Source organism: Pteronotus mesoamericanus, unplaced genomic scaffold (genome assembly GCF_021234165.1).
Source record: "Pteronotus mesoamericanus isolate MK-2021 breed Mesoamerican mustached bat unplaced genomic scaffold, CSHL_Meso_final scaffold_36, whole genome shotgun sequence".
Classification (NCBI taxonomy): domain Eukaryota; kingdom Metazoa; phylum Chordata; class Mammalia; order Chiroptera; family Mormoopidae; genus Pteronotus; species Pteronotus mesoamericanus.
In genome coordinates, this window is record NW_026555313.1 from 7,011,324 (window position 1) to 7,026,398 (window position 15,075).

Here is a 15,075-nt window from a genome sequence, read left to right on the forward strand (position 1 = left end):
AAAGTGGGAGGAGGAAAAGGGAGGTATGGGAATTCAAGCCACGATGATTATCTGTAGGAGTACGAATCATAAAGTTTAAAAAGGAACTATTCTGGAAAAGGGAGGAGAATAATATTTATGGAATGGAGGAAACTGAGAATTAGGTGAGTTGCTGAATTGGTGTGTTCAACTCTAATTACAGTTTGTTTTATTCTACAGGAACTGTTTTTTAAATCATACTACAATGCCTGTCATTTGTGCATCTAATAATGTCGGTGATAAGTAGATACAAGAATTGCATTAAATGAGGTTGTTAATTGGTACCCAGCAAATTTTAGCTGTCATATTTTTTTCTTTTTCCCTATACATTCCCCTATAAAATACTAAGCTATAAACCATAATTATGAAAGTTTTAGTCATTTGTTCTTTGTAAAGGCATCTCATAAATAAGTCTGACCTTTTTTTCCATATAAGAGATTAGGAAGGCTTTGAGCAATATGGAGTAGTGAGTCATTTTTTGACATCCATTCTCTGCTCTTCCAGACAAAATATTTGAAAGAGATAACCAAAAAGACATAACTTGGAGTCATAATCTCTGTGCGTCAGAAAATAAAACCACACAAACCCTAGTCCTGAGCAAGGGCAGGACTAGGGGCCTGCCAGATTTAGGGACCGACCATTCAGCTCCTGACGGTATCAGGGACTCAGTTAAAAACAAAGAAGGAAGTATAGAATAGGCCCAATGGAGAAAACCATGCATAGAACTGACTGGCCTGACCCTAATACAAAAGCAAGGGTTGACCACGTGACAAGTCACAAATTCCAAGAATCAATATACAGACCACATTCTTTTAACCACATGCACTTAAGTTAGATCTCAATAATAAAAAGTTAACTTCAGAACAAAAAATAAAAGGCTTCCCCTATCAGCTGTTAAAGCATAAAGGTGGTAATTAAAAGTGCAGTACCTATATAAGAGTGGTTAGATTAATGACCAGGATAGAAAATCCAGAAATAGAATAACAAAATATGGAAATTTAATCTAATAAAGATGATTGGAGGAAGGATACAATTTACATGAATGGTGTCAGGACTAATGGTCATGAAAATAAAATTATATCCATTCATACCATACACCAGTATAAATTCCAAGTGGATTGAATTGCCAAATAAATATGTATACTGTGTATAAAGTGGAACCATAGTTTTGAATTTAAAAATTGATGAATTCATTTGTCATCTGGGACTAGGGGAAACTATAACTCAAATTTCAAAAAATACTGATGAATTTGACTACTTAAAAAATAAACTTGTGGAAAAAAACTAAAAAGACAGTAAGCTGAGGGAAATTATTTTTTATCTATGAACAAAGAGTTTTTTTCTTTTACCCCTAGTATATAAAGATTGTCTAAAATCGAAAAAGATCAGTAACCCTACAGTCAAAGATAAGCACAATTCATGTAAAAAATGTAAATGGCCCTTTAAAATGTGGAAATTGACCAAACTCTTGTTATATTGGGTTGGCAAAAAAATTTGCTTGGTTTTTTCCTGTAATTTGGCTTTAGTAGCGTTTAGTTGTGTTTAACTTCATTCAAAACAATTTTGTTAGATTGTATTGTGACAGCTGTAATATCAGCATGCATTTTTTTTAAAAACTTAGCAAAATTGGTGAATTTTTTTGTAGCCATTTTAATATTGAAGATAGAAGAAAATAAGCAATATTTTCGGCATATTAGGCTTTATTTCAAGAAAGATAGCGCAACTGAAATGTGAAAAAAGATTTGTGCAATGGATGGAGAAGGTGCTGTGACTGATCAGATGTGTCAAAAGTGGTTTGCAAAGTTTCGTGCTGGAGATTTCTCACTGTATGTTGCTCCACGGTTGGGTAGACCAGTTGAAGTTGATAGCTATCAAATCGAAATGTGAATTGACAACAAGTCAGTGTTATACCACGTGGGAAATAGCTGACATACTGAAAATATCCAAATCAATAGTTATTGTTGAAAATGAAAAATATGTCTTATTTTACAGAAAAAACTAAATGGACTTTTTGGCCAACCCAATAAGGCATAGCAAAATAAAATCACACTGTGAAACCCATTTCTCATCCTTCAGAATGGCAAAAATCCAGAAGTTTGGCAAGGTTGTGATGGATAAAGAAACACTCTTTGTATATTACTGGTAGGGATACAACAAAGTAAAACCTATATGTGTGGGAAGGAGGGGGAGATTTGGCAATATGACTTATGTTTTTAACTATTAACAGTAAGGTTGTGGGTTCAACCCCCAGTCAGTATGTATATGGAAAACAACCAATCAGTGTTTCTCTCTCTCTCTTTCTCTCCCACTCCCCCCTCTCCCTTCCTCACTCTCCACCTCTCCCCTTTTCTTCCTCCCTCCCCTCTCTTTGCAATCAAAACCTCAAGTGAGGATTTAAAAAACAAAAAGTTAGCATTTACCAAGTGTTTTCTGTGGAACAAAAGAGGACACATGAAAAATCACCAAAAGGAGGTCACTCTGTGTGGCTGGAAGGCCAAAAAGTCACAAGAGCTGTAGTGTATGTTATTTCAGACTTTGGTGGTAAAGGTCACAAGATGGATTGGTTTGTGATTTTCTTTCCTTTTAATGTCCTTGTTAAGGTATCAGGATTATGCTAGCCTCGTAAAAATATTGCGGAGCATACCTTCTTTGCTGTTCTCTGGAAAAGGTTGTGTACGATTGGTATTATTTCTTCTTTGAGTATGAAGGTGTTTGGGCTTGAGTTTTTTGTCAGTCCGTATACATTAAACACTTAGGAGAAATAGTGACCCAACATTTGACCTTAAAAAATTGAATGTCTGAAAAGGTGATACATATATCATTCTTAACACTTTCATAAATAAAGCTTCCTTCTGCTCATTGAGTTTACCCCAATCCACAGTTTGATCAGTGTTGTATCAGTGACAGAAATTCACTAGTATAAGAATCCAGTCCATTTTTAATTGTCAAATGATGTAATTTAGGTTCAACTAAAAAAATAGGGACTACTTGGACTGCATGAGGGTATCATGTTGAGTGAGATAGATCTCTGTGACCTGATGTTTGTAGGCTTATTAGTATGCATCAGATCATTTTAATCTACTTGCTTTATTAGAGGTATGCATATATTTTAGGATATATTAAGGATTGATCATTTTGATGGGCTTTACTGCTCAGAATGTTTTGTCTCACTTGCTTTGGGAGATGTATTTTTTTAAATATATATATTTCTGTTTTGTAGTAAGCAATGTATTCACACCATTCAAACTTTAAAAAGTTATAAAAAAAGTCTCTTCAACTCAGTCCTTTAGTCACCCAGGATCCCTGCTCTAGAGCCAACATATGTTAATGCTTCTTGGCTGTTCTTCAGTTCATATTCTCTGGACATGCATGTAATGTATACCCCCACTTTTTTTTACATTCTCCTCTGAACTTGCTTTTAACTTCCTATGTTTTGGACTGTTCCGTGTCATTCATTGCATGCTAGAGCTTCCTCTTGTTTCTTTTTTCTGTGTCTGCCTTGCAGCTTGTAACAATAATGATGACAATAATAGTAATAATAAATTAATATGACCATTGTATTGTTGATGGATTTTTAGGTTATTTCCAGTCTTACTACAAAAAAAACTTAAGTTGAATATCCTCCATTGCTTTGAATAACTAAATATTCTTTTCCTTTGCTAGTTTTTTAGGACAGATCTTTTGTTTCATTTCAGCCATGAACCAGAGAATCAGTCAAAGTGCTCCAGTGAAACAGCCACCACCCCTGGCTCCCCAGAGCCCTCAGGGAGGAGTCATGGGTGGTGGCAACTCCAACCAGCAGCAACAGATGCGGCTGCAGCAGCTGCAGATGGAGAAAGAGAGACTGCGACTAAAGCAGCAAGAACTGCTTCGGCAGGTGAGGCCACAGGTTAGAAACCAGCCTTCCACTTTTTGGGGTCTGTTTTCCTACATGAATTTGGGTGTATTTCATTTTAGCATTTATTAGTTTTGAGGAGTGTCATTTCTCTAAAACCAGAGTGACACAGAAACACTCTAGCCAGCTCTGTTCTAGTCATTAGTTTCTTGGCTGGCCTTTGATCACATAGGCTGTAACATGTAAACCTGTATCACAAAGAGATGTTTTAATATGTCATTGCAGCCAAGTAAAAAGCATAGGAAGCAAGGATGCTTCCTCAAAGGTACATGGAATTGTAGATTTCACTTAGTGAAGATTTCACTAAGCGAGAAACTTGGGGACATCGCTTAGGGAAAAATATCTTTTACTTTAAATGAATTATTTATCTGGGGGAATACACCAGTATGGTATTTCTCACATGACAAATATCTTTCAGTATTACTGAATCTATGATATCTTATTTAAACAATAATTCAAGTTATCCTAAGTTTGGAAGGTCCCAAAGTACCTTAAAATTATCTGCTTACAGATTTTTTTAATGTTGGGAAAAATAGGACATTAGAGATCTTGAAACCCTTTATGACCTTTCCATCAGTTTCCTTTCAGAAAGTACTGTTGGTCTTTATGTTCCATAAGAATGGATAATCCCTCATCTAAAAATCAATTTTGACTTTATCTTGATTGAGAGTGGTAAAGCCTAAGTTAAATAATGGTGGTGTGATCCTGTTTTGTTTTGTTTTTCAGAGACTATCTGTTTATAAACATTAAATACATGTATCCATACTCCTCCCCCCCACACCTAAATCATAGCATCCTAAGTGTAGACATTAAAAAATTTTAATACTCTACACTTATGTTACCAGGAAGCAGACATTTAAACAAGGTACTTTTTTTCTTTTTAAATGAGGGCTATATTTTAAAAGTGTCACTGGAGTATTAATGGCAATACAAGAACTTGATACAGTCATTGAACTCTGATTTGGGATTTGAGGAACTGGTACCTGAGGAATTAAACTAAGCCATGAAATCCCAGGCAGACCCCCTTTAAACTGTTTGTGCTGTCAGTCATCTCTCAGTGCAGTAACAGTGTCATTGGCACCAAAGGTGGCACCATTAAGAGCAAGAGAGTTTGCCAGTATGATGTCAGGAAATGGTCTTGAAAGAGATATTTCTTCATTTGCCATTAAGAGGGTGAGGACAGGATGCGTATTAACCAGTTTACTGTATCTCTGACTTTGTAACAAGTTACTGTAAAGGAAAGATTTCTTATTTAAATAAAACTTTATCATTAGAACAAGGGAGCACCATCAAGAATATAATTCTATAGCTACTAGAAGAAATAAAGCAATTTAAGCGTATGTTTTACACAGCCTGTTTTCATTGCTTGCTTTTCAGTTTGTTGCTACGGATGGTCTAAGTTAATATAAGTATTAGTTTCACATATGAATTGAAGGCTATGAAAACCAAGAAATCTTATTAAGAAAAATGATTTTTATAATTTTTATATGTAAAGTCTAGAAAGGGCCATTTGTCATTTTGTTGTATGCTACAGATCAACCTGGTTTGTTTTTTGGTGTTTTTTTTTGTTGTTGTTGTTTTGGTGGGCAAAATGCTGCTACTTTAAAACTCTTCCTTCCAAAGAATTTTTCTAAGTCTTATTTTCATTCTTACTCTGGGTGATGGGTCCTTGACAGAATAGCTTCACTTCCTTTAAAGGTAACTTCTTACTCTGTTTCTCCTTTACTACCAGCTGTGTTGTCTTTTTTCTTACATTAAACGACAGACCTGCCCTGTTCTTATACTAATAGTCTATATTTTTAGGATTTTTTGTTTTTGTTTTTTAGCAATCAGCATAAATTCAGTATATCTTAAATCTTGGCTTCCTGTGAACTTCTTCCATTGACAGTTTCTCTTACCACTAAAACATCAAATTATATTTTTCCTGCTTCATCTAATACTCAGAAGCAAAGAACCTACCTGGCCAATACCAAATGTTATTTGCATCCTGACACCTAAAGTCTACTGTCCTATCCTCAGTACTGTTCAACATTTCCGAAGTTTCAGTTTGTTTTGTGGTGACACCGTTGGCTCCTGTCTTCGTCAGTCTGCTGCTTCTTGGGCTAGCTTGGGAATTCTGTGCTATGGTGATATGTCTGGATGCAATTTGTAAGTCAGCCTACATAGCCAAAACATGTGGCTTAAAGTAATTTTTATCCATCTTATTTTTTACTCTTAGGCAATGCGGAATATCAATCCCAGCACAGCAAATTCTCCAAAATGTCAGGTAGGCTCTTATCTGATGTTTTAGCATTAAAAAAGAAAAAGATAATTAGGAAAGAGAGAAACTTGTGCTTCTGAGGCCTGTCCTCACTGAAGATTAGCCTAGAATATAACTGAATCCTCTTTCTGTCAAGATAGTTAGTGCAGACTTCCTGGGAAGAGCAATTCCCAGAAAGTCTGCACTATCTGCTCCTTTCCTACTCCTCCCATAGAGTTGCTAGTACTCATTTTGATTCCACAGAGGTCTTTTTTTATTCTACATTTGAAATGTATTATGTCTCTACTGTACATTCTATAAGACTTGAAGTCTAATTTTTATATTGTATAGCTTAAAAAACTATTAATAATTTTAACAGTAACAACATAAATTACTTACATAGGCTACAATAGGAAATTTTATTAAGAGTCATAATAATACTGATAGAAAAGGAACAGTTCTTTCCAGTGGACATTCTAAAGGAAGAATATCAAAATTACTGTAAGAGAAGGATCTGCCTAGGTAGTGTTGGGTTTCTTTGTTGGCTTTTATCAACATATTTCTCCCTGATGAACCCCAGAAAGCGGTGTTTATAAAGGTATCTTATTTAGAGGGAAAGATTGTGGCCATTTTCCTTCTAACAGAGACACTTATCTGACTCGTGGAAAGAAACTCATTCTTGAATCCAAAGAGATTCTCAATGTACAGGTTTCCCAGGGTTTGAAGGAGTGAGGTAGAAGATCAATGCACTTTTCTCAGGTGGGCAGAAGCAACCATAAACACCTCATATGATATATCGCTCTTCTGCCCTAGGCTAAGTAAGTACATTGTGTTAGAAGCAGCTGTAGAAGTGAGAGTTGGCAGAATTTCGCTCATTTTGGGTATTGTTAACTTGTCCATTGGAGCACTGTACTGAGTGAGAAAGTCAGATACTGTTCTCATAGGAACCAGTTAACTTTGTGAGAGGGAAAACTCTGCTCTTTCTCTCATTAATGCCTCTTTTAATCGAGATATCAAGTAAAGGAATAACTTATAGAAGTCATCTTTGCTAAAGCATAGAACACAGGCGTTCTTAGAAGGAGGGCCACTAATACCACATTTGTCTGGGAAGAGCATCATCGTATTAGATCTTTATACAGTGAAGAAATTTGTTTCCATGCTTTTTCTCTGAAGTGTTTCAGAAAGAAGGCTTTTATTTGTGCTAAATGAAGTAAAAACTAACAAAGGAGCAGAAATTAACACCAAATTTGGGTTCATGGCAAAGGTGTTTTGAAATCACTTCTTTTTTTCCCCCCAATCTGAAATTTTAAACCTTAAATCTCATAAATAAAGTACTTCTGGATTTCTATTTCATACTTGAGTATAAGTGTAAATACTTGCTCTTACTAAAATTCTCATCAGTTTTTAGTTACTTTTTTTTAAATGATTTGTATTTTTTTAATGTATTGATGAGGGAGAGATCAATTTGTTGTTCCACTTATTTATGCATTCACTGGTTGATACTTCCCTGTTCCTGACCAGGATTGAACCTGCAACCATAGTGTATTGAGGCAACCCTCTAACCAACTGAGCCACCCAGCCAGGGCCTTAGTTTGTTGTTGTTATTGTTGTTTTGTTTTTTTTCACTACTAAAACTTTAGGAAAGGTAAGCCTTATAAGTAATAGAAATTCTATTTAATTTATATGCTATTGAAAATGCAGAGTTGATTTCTTAGATTTGTCTTAAGTCACAGCAGGCAACCTAAAAAAGATAGTTTTTTAAAATAAACTTTGCATTTGCTAAAAAATAAAATATTGATTTGTTATATAAATTTTAGCTGTCATTGGCATAACTGTGAACATGTCAATAAATGTTTGATATTCCAGTATAGGGTTAAATTTGGAGTAGCTCACGTACATGAAATCTGGTAGTGTTTGTGCCAAGCAAGCATTTGTGTTTTTCTCATCCTACATATTTTCTAGATGACTTTAAGGTAGATGTCAGGAAAGATTTCACAAAGAATGGTTATATTTTAAGTGAAGATGGCTTTAGATAAATTACCAGGAAAATCAAGAAAGTCAGGAAGAGCTTTGCATTCTCCAGGGAGAGAATATAGTACCATAGAGGAATAATAGAGAAAAAGGTGTGGATCCATTCAATGTAAGCACCAGGCACTGTTGTTTAAAGTTTATTTTTTGCTTTTCTAATAGAAGTTAGTGCAGATGAAGTAACAAGCAATAAGGAATCAGTGCAGTTATTTTATAATTCCATACCTCACGTGCTTTGGGATGTGAGAAGGTACCAAATTTTAAAATGTTTACAAATTACTCATTTCAAAGGCTGTCTTGAAGCATTGGCCTGTCCAAAAAGTCCATTCATGGCGCGTTTTTCATTTTCACCAATAACTTTATTGATTTGGATATTTTGAGTATGTCAGCTATCTAGTTGTTGGCTTCTGTGGGTAGGGCCAGGGGTGCTGCTAAACATCTACCTTCCAGTGCATAAGACTGCCCCACAGCAAAGAACTGTTTGGCCAAAATGTCAATAGTACCAAGAAACTTCGCAGACTTCTTTTGACACGTTCAATCAGTTACAGCACGTTCTCCATACACTGCACAATTTTTTTTTTGCTTTTCCCTTGCATTTTTACATTTCTTGAAATAATAAAGCATAATATGCCAAAAATGTTGCATATCTTCTCCCATCTTCAATATTAAAATAGCTGCACAAAAATTCACCAATTTTGATGTTTATTTTTTAAATGCTTGCTGGTATGATAGCTGTCATAATAAAATCTAACAAAATTGTTTTGAATGAAGTTAAGCACTAATAGAGCCATCATATGGAAAAAATATAGTGGACTTCTTGGCAAACCTAATATTTTCTAATGGAATTAACAAAATATGACTATTGTAGGATTCTTTAGTCATGTAAACTGACATCAGCATAGGCAAGATTAATGCAAAATTCTGAAAAATTAAGACAACTTTAAACACAGAAGTATGTCTTAGTTAAAGATGGAAATTATCACTTTAATTTGTTAGGGTTTGTTTGGGGAATCTTGACCTCATAGAGCTTTAAATTTTTAATTTCATTGTGATTATTCACTATTTCATGTTTCAAAAATAATTTCTATTCTCAGGAAAAACTTTGAAACTATAACCATCATCTTTGCTCTGTGAGATGGAGCATGGAATGCTTAATTTTCTAGTTATATCTTTGTCTAATACATCAATTGCGCCTTTGTAAATTGGAGACCTTTAGAGAGAGTGGGTTGAGAATGCATCCCAGCTTCTATTTCAAGATCTTTTGAAACAGACACTTTAAGGAAAGATAGTCAGCCCTGAGTATGAATGTTTTTACCTTCTCTTCTGATTTAAGAATGTGGTTCTTCATACCTGTGGTTTCCTAATACCTATGAGATTAGTCTAAACTCTGCAACCTGGCTCATGGTCTGTGGTCAGTAGGCTGGTTCAGCCAGTTTACTCTTCCTTCGGCTAAGTTCTCTCTTCTGTATTGTTGCCACAATTCTGCCCATAAGCTTTTCTTCTGACCTCTTATAAGGTTCTCTGTTTCCTTAAAAAGTCCTAGGTCAAAATTCATCCCTAAGTGGCCTTATCAGGATTCTTGAAACTTCCCAGAAAATAGATATGATTGTTTTATATAGATGCTATTTTTATGAGCAAATAATTGCTTTAATCTTCATAGAAATTAGAGCTGTAACTATTTTGCAACTAATGAATATTGTGTAGTTGCCATTCCTTATGAGTAGTAATAAATATACATTAGGTCAGTCACAGGTTTAATGAGTGATAAAACCCACAGTGTTACTGTTGAAGATACTGTACTGCACCATTAGCCCGCAATGGTAAAGAGGTTCAGATGTCCATAATTTTACCATGGCTCAGCCCTGTTAAAAAAAAAAACTGCCATCAATCTTCTTTTTTTTTTTTTTTTTCCTGAATTTCGTTCTTGTTAGCAGATGCTGGAAAAACAGTTTCAGAATCCAATTAACACTTCCCAAGGTTATCGCTCTTCTTTTTGAAGTGCTGATATTGAATATAAACCATAGATTAATTTAGGTATTTTCCTATGACTATTTTATATTTTATTTTTAATGGGCATGTTTGAAATCTTTTAGGGGTGGTAGGAGATTTAGCCTAACACCCTGCATACTCTTAATAGGTTACTTTATCTATCTATCTATCTATTTCTGTATCTCTGTTTAAGTCACCATAATTTGAAAAATTTTATAAGGACTTCTATCACTTTACTAAGTAATACAAATTACAAATGACCTAATTCCAGAGCTCTGTCAGAAAGAGTGTAACTCTCAAGATAATGCTGGGCACAACAAACTGCAAATCTATTCTGGATATTACTTTTCAGAACGTAGGGTTATCATACAGTTATAACTGTCCCCAAATCCATGTATGCACATTTTTTAGTCAAAAATGTTTCTGAGGTTGAAGATACTTTGGTAAATGGCACAAACATTAAAAAAGCAAAAAGCATTCTAAACATTGGCTAAATGTTTTAATAACTTCAGACATAATGAAGTATCTGTGACTGTTTAAAGCTGTGTTGGAAAATGGGGTAAGGTAGGGCCTATCTTAGTTGGAAGAAAGGGCTTTTCTTCCCTATTTTTGTAATTTTTTGACATAAACTATCATCAAGATAAACTGTATAAAATGTATGTTTTTAGAGTTATTCTCCATTTCTAAATTTGGATTTCTAGTTTACTCAGCTAAACTTCCTTTTGATTATAGGGGTGTAGGCTTCACTTAGGTGCCATATATTATTCAAAAATGGTATATCCTTACATAGCTTAGTATTTGCTAGACAAAATTGCTTTTGGAATATAATTGAAGTTGGCATGCATATTTCAAATTTTCTATAAATGGAATCATAACTTTTTCACTTAGCATTATTTTGAAATTTGTGTTGCATCTGTAGTTCATTCCTTTTTATTGCTAACTAGCATTCCATTATAGGGATATACTACAATTATTTTATCCGTTCACCTATTGATAGGCATTTGAGTTGTTTCTGAATTATGTGACTTGGTATAAAGATATGCTTTTAATTCTCTTGGATACAAGAATTTAATAACCTAGAAATGTTCTAAATGTTCCTAGATTACTGATTACTTCCATTGCCTTTCTCATTTTCTAAATGACGTGAACCCAAACATCCATTTTATATGGGGCCAAAATACTTTATCTACCAGTTATATTATCTTAAAGTGTCTTTTTGCCCAGTGGTAAATAATACTGCTATTTAAATGAAAGGAGGGCAATATGAAAAAGGTCAGTGGCTTATGGCTTATGGTTAGGTCCTGAGTCCATAAAAGTGTACTATATAAAGCAGGCAAACTTGTGTTTCCTTTATTAAACCATCCTGGAAAGTTTCCTCCAGACCAAGCTGGGACCATTGGTTTTACTTATAGTGCAGATAGCTCTGACTCAGTGCGTCCCAGATTAGCTAAGATTTACAAGCTCAGTGGGAAAAGCCACCACATATTTGTATTATTACAGAAGAAAATGAGCTAAAAATACTTGCTTCACTTAGAAAAAATCAAATACTACTCCAAAAATAAAAAAACTATTTGACCTTTGAAATACAGAAGCATGATTAAATTTTGGCTGAATTTCCTATCAACTTGCTTCTCCATTTTTGAAAGTCTGTCAGACGATTTTTTTCTAACTACCTTGGGGAAAAGAGAAGCTTAACAAACTTGTATTTTTAGCTCAGTATTCTAATTTTAGGCATTTGTTCAGGATATAAAAACTTTTTAGAGATAGATGTAACTTTCAACAAATCACATTTCAACTGAAACCAGTTTTTGTAGACAATCCGGTTATGTCCCAAGGCTTATTTTTAAACAGGCAAGATTTACCCAATTATAAAATAATATTCATAGTCATCTAAAATGTGTTTTAATAAAATTAATTTATTGCAATAAAATAGGCTTATTTTACACATATATAAATATATATATGCTTTTTAATGCAATGTAATGAAGAAAGTTTATATGAAATACATTTTTGATTAAAAGTTCAAAAATTATTAACTCCATTTCATACTTAGCATATTAAAAGATTTTTTTCTAGAGTCACTAGCAAAATGTCTACAGCTCTGAAATGTTTTTGATATTTTATTTCTAAAATTCTGGATTTTATAAGTCTGTTCACACTCATATTTACAATCCTTGGTTACAAATAAAACTTACTCCCAAGAAAATCCACGATTTAACTGTTCCTCATTGGAAGCAGGACAGCTTCTATTTTAGAACTCTTTCAGTTAGATCTGACTCTGTGTGATCCTTCAACTATCTGAGTGGATAAAGCAATAGTAGGACACGTCCCCGAATTTCCATTTCATTTCTAAGATCTGCCTTTCTCTGTATGGGAGGATGTATGCATGTAAATGTGTGTTTATGTGGGAAATAGGAGTTAACTCTGTTTTCTTTTTAATATTTTATGTATTTATTTTTAGAGAAAGGGAGGGAGAAAGAGAGAAACATCAATGTGTGGTTGCCTCTCACATGCCTTCTAACTGGGGACCTGGCCCGCAACCCAGGCCTGTGCCATGACTAGGAATGCAACCAGTGACCCTCTGGGTTGCAGGCCTGTGCTCAATCCACTGAGCCACACCAGCCAGCGCTGTTTTTATATTCCACTGAAGTCCAAAAACATAGGGCTAAGAAGGGGGGGAGAGTTTGGCTTGTTTTCCTAAGTACCGAAGTTCCCTTCCCAAGTTTTGACAATTTCTTTAAAATGGCAACAGGAAATTTTCATCTTTATTAAACCCAGTAAAATAAATCATACAGCAGGTGAAAATATTAACATAGGTATTAATGACTTGGGAAGGGGCTACCAAGTCAACTTTAATTATATAAAGCTGGTTTGTCTTTAGCAAATACTGAGCCATATAAGAATGTATCCATTTTTGGATAATATAAATGAAAGTTACTATATATAAGTTATACATCGAGTTCAAAATTTACTAAGGGCATATAGTCAGCAGTGTTTTGTTGGTTTGTTGTTTTGGTCTTTTTTTGCTCTTACTGGAAGAGTCAAAAGGGAGTTGAATATTCATATCTTCAGTGTGGTTTCTGTAATCTGTATATTATAATTTTTATCATTGGCCTTGTCACATTATATTTGTTTTCATGACAAATTCCTTCCTATTTGATTGGTAATGCTAACACCTTCCTATCCACCAGTAAACAAAATGGCATTTCTTTCTTCAAGTTCAGTATAGATGAATCTCTAGGTTAGTTCCTCTTAGTCATGCACAGCTCAACTATGGATTTGATGAAAAGTGTGTACCATAGCTGTTCAGGAAGTAGATATCTAGTTAGGCAACTTGGAATGATTTCCATTCTTATTTTCATCTCTAAATTACCTTTCTTTGTAAATGTGGATAAGTTGGTTCTGCACTGTCTGCTAACAATAGAAATTCATTTGTCAAAGGCAACAAAAAGTAAAACTTGGACAGCTTTGAACAAGCAAAGTGGTAAAATTCACAGCAAAAACATGTAAAATCTCCACATGACAATTAGTGTTAACTTTATAAAACAATCATGAAAAAGTAGGAACTTTATCAAAAAGTAAAATGAAAATGACAGCCAATTTCTTCAGTTATTTCAGTAGTGATTTTACTGGTTACTGTTGTGGCATGTGCTTGCTTTGTGCTGCAAGGAATTCAGAGTTAGGTACACAAACATGAACATGCCTTCTTTGATAGAAAGCAAATGAAGCTTGTTCCAAGGTAATCACAGATCACTTTCATATTTGAAAGACCTACAGTTTCCTTGCAGAACTGTAGCTATCAGCCTCATCCAGAATTTTATTCATTCTAAAATTTCATTTCTATTTATAGTCTCATATTTCAATAGCAACATAAATTCTTGAAAGTATTAGAGGTTATTGTTTTATGCTCCAAGACAGTCCATTCATTCATTCAGTGGGCCCTTAAGGGACAGAGAAATTTTAAAAAAATTACAGTATCATGTGATAGATATTCATTCATGTTACATATAAATGCCTAGGGCATTAAATATGTAACATCTGGAGATGGGATCATCATGGAGAGTTACCTAGAGAAGGTCTTAAATTAAATAAAAAAGAAAGAAAAGTATTCTAGTCAGGAAGAGCATATAGAAAGACATGGTACCAAGAGATAAGATGTCACAATACAGACCTGCGTGGAGTGCACTGTCATTGTTTTAAAATCACTTTTTTCTTTGCAAGAGAATGGGAGGGATCAAAGATACAGGATAGAGAAAAAACAAATAAAATGGATTCCCAGAAGTTACTGGGAGAGTAAGTTGGCCTTTAACGGGAGGAAGGGGAAAAAAACATTTCCTGAGACTGGAAGAGATGAGCATGAGTGAAGATAGCTTTGTGGGGAGCAGGAAGGGGTGGCAGGAGGAGCCAGAAAATTGTGTGTCGTGGCCTCAGTGTTCTTATTTAAATAGGAAAGAGATGGAAATGGACTTGACTGAATAGGGACTTGAGAGAGTGTGCCAGATTTGGAGTAGTAACCATGGAAATGTGGAAAAAAACTGACTAAGGACCAAAAAATAAAAAAAAAAAATCAATGAGTGGGTACACAGGGCCCAGCCAAGGCCAAAGACTATTAATTTATAAAAACAGTCTGGATAGTTGTACGATTTTTCTCAAGCATTTCTTAGCAGTCTCATTATAGGAATGAAGCAAGCACATTGGAGTCAGGATTGAAGTTTGCTATAGTGAGATAAAATTACGTGTATATAAGGAATGCTAAAAGGTGCTCATGTATTTCAACTGATTGGCCTTGGGAGAGGGAGGGGACCCAACAGATGGCCAAACAAGCACATGAAAAGATCTACAACATCACTAATCATCAGAGAAGATGCAAATCAGAACCAGAATGATGTATCACCTCACACCTGTC

The 15,075-nt window shown here is 34.6% G+C and overlaps 1 protein-coding gene across 8 annotated transcripts in view; it reads left to right on the top strand.

The window, feature by feature from the left end:
* YAP1 (Yes1 associated transcriptional regulator) overlaps nt 1-15,075 on the top strand; it is a 109,339-nt gene that overhangs the window by 82,679 nt on the left and 11,585 nt on the right. For 2 of the 8 annotated variants that reach the window (XM_054592436.1, XM_054592437.1), the window contains exons 5-6: nt 3,714-3,907; nt 6,132-6,179. In XM_054592436.1, the coding sequence (XP_054448411.1) occupies nt 3,714-3,907; nt 6,132-6,179 (242 nt within the window). The remainder of the gene's footprint in view (nt 1-3,713; nt 3,908-6,131; nt 6,180-15,075) is intronic. The other 6 variants (XM_054592438.1, XM_054592439.1, XM_054592440.1 and 3 more) reach the window with 3 other exon arrangements.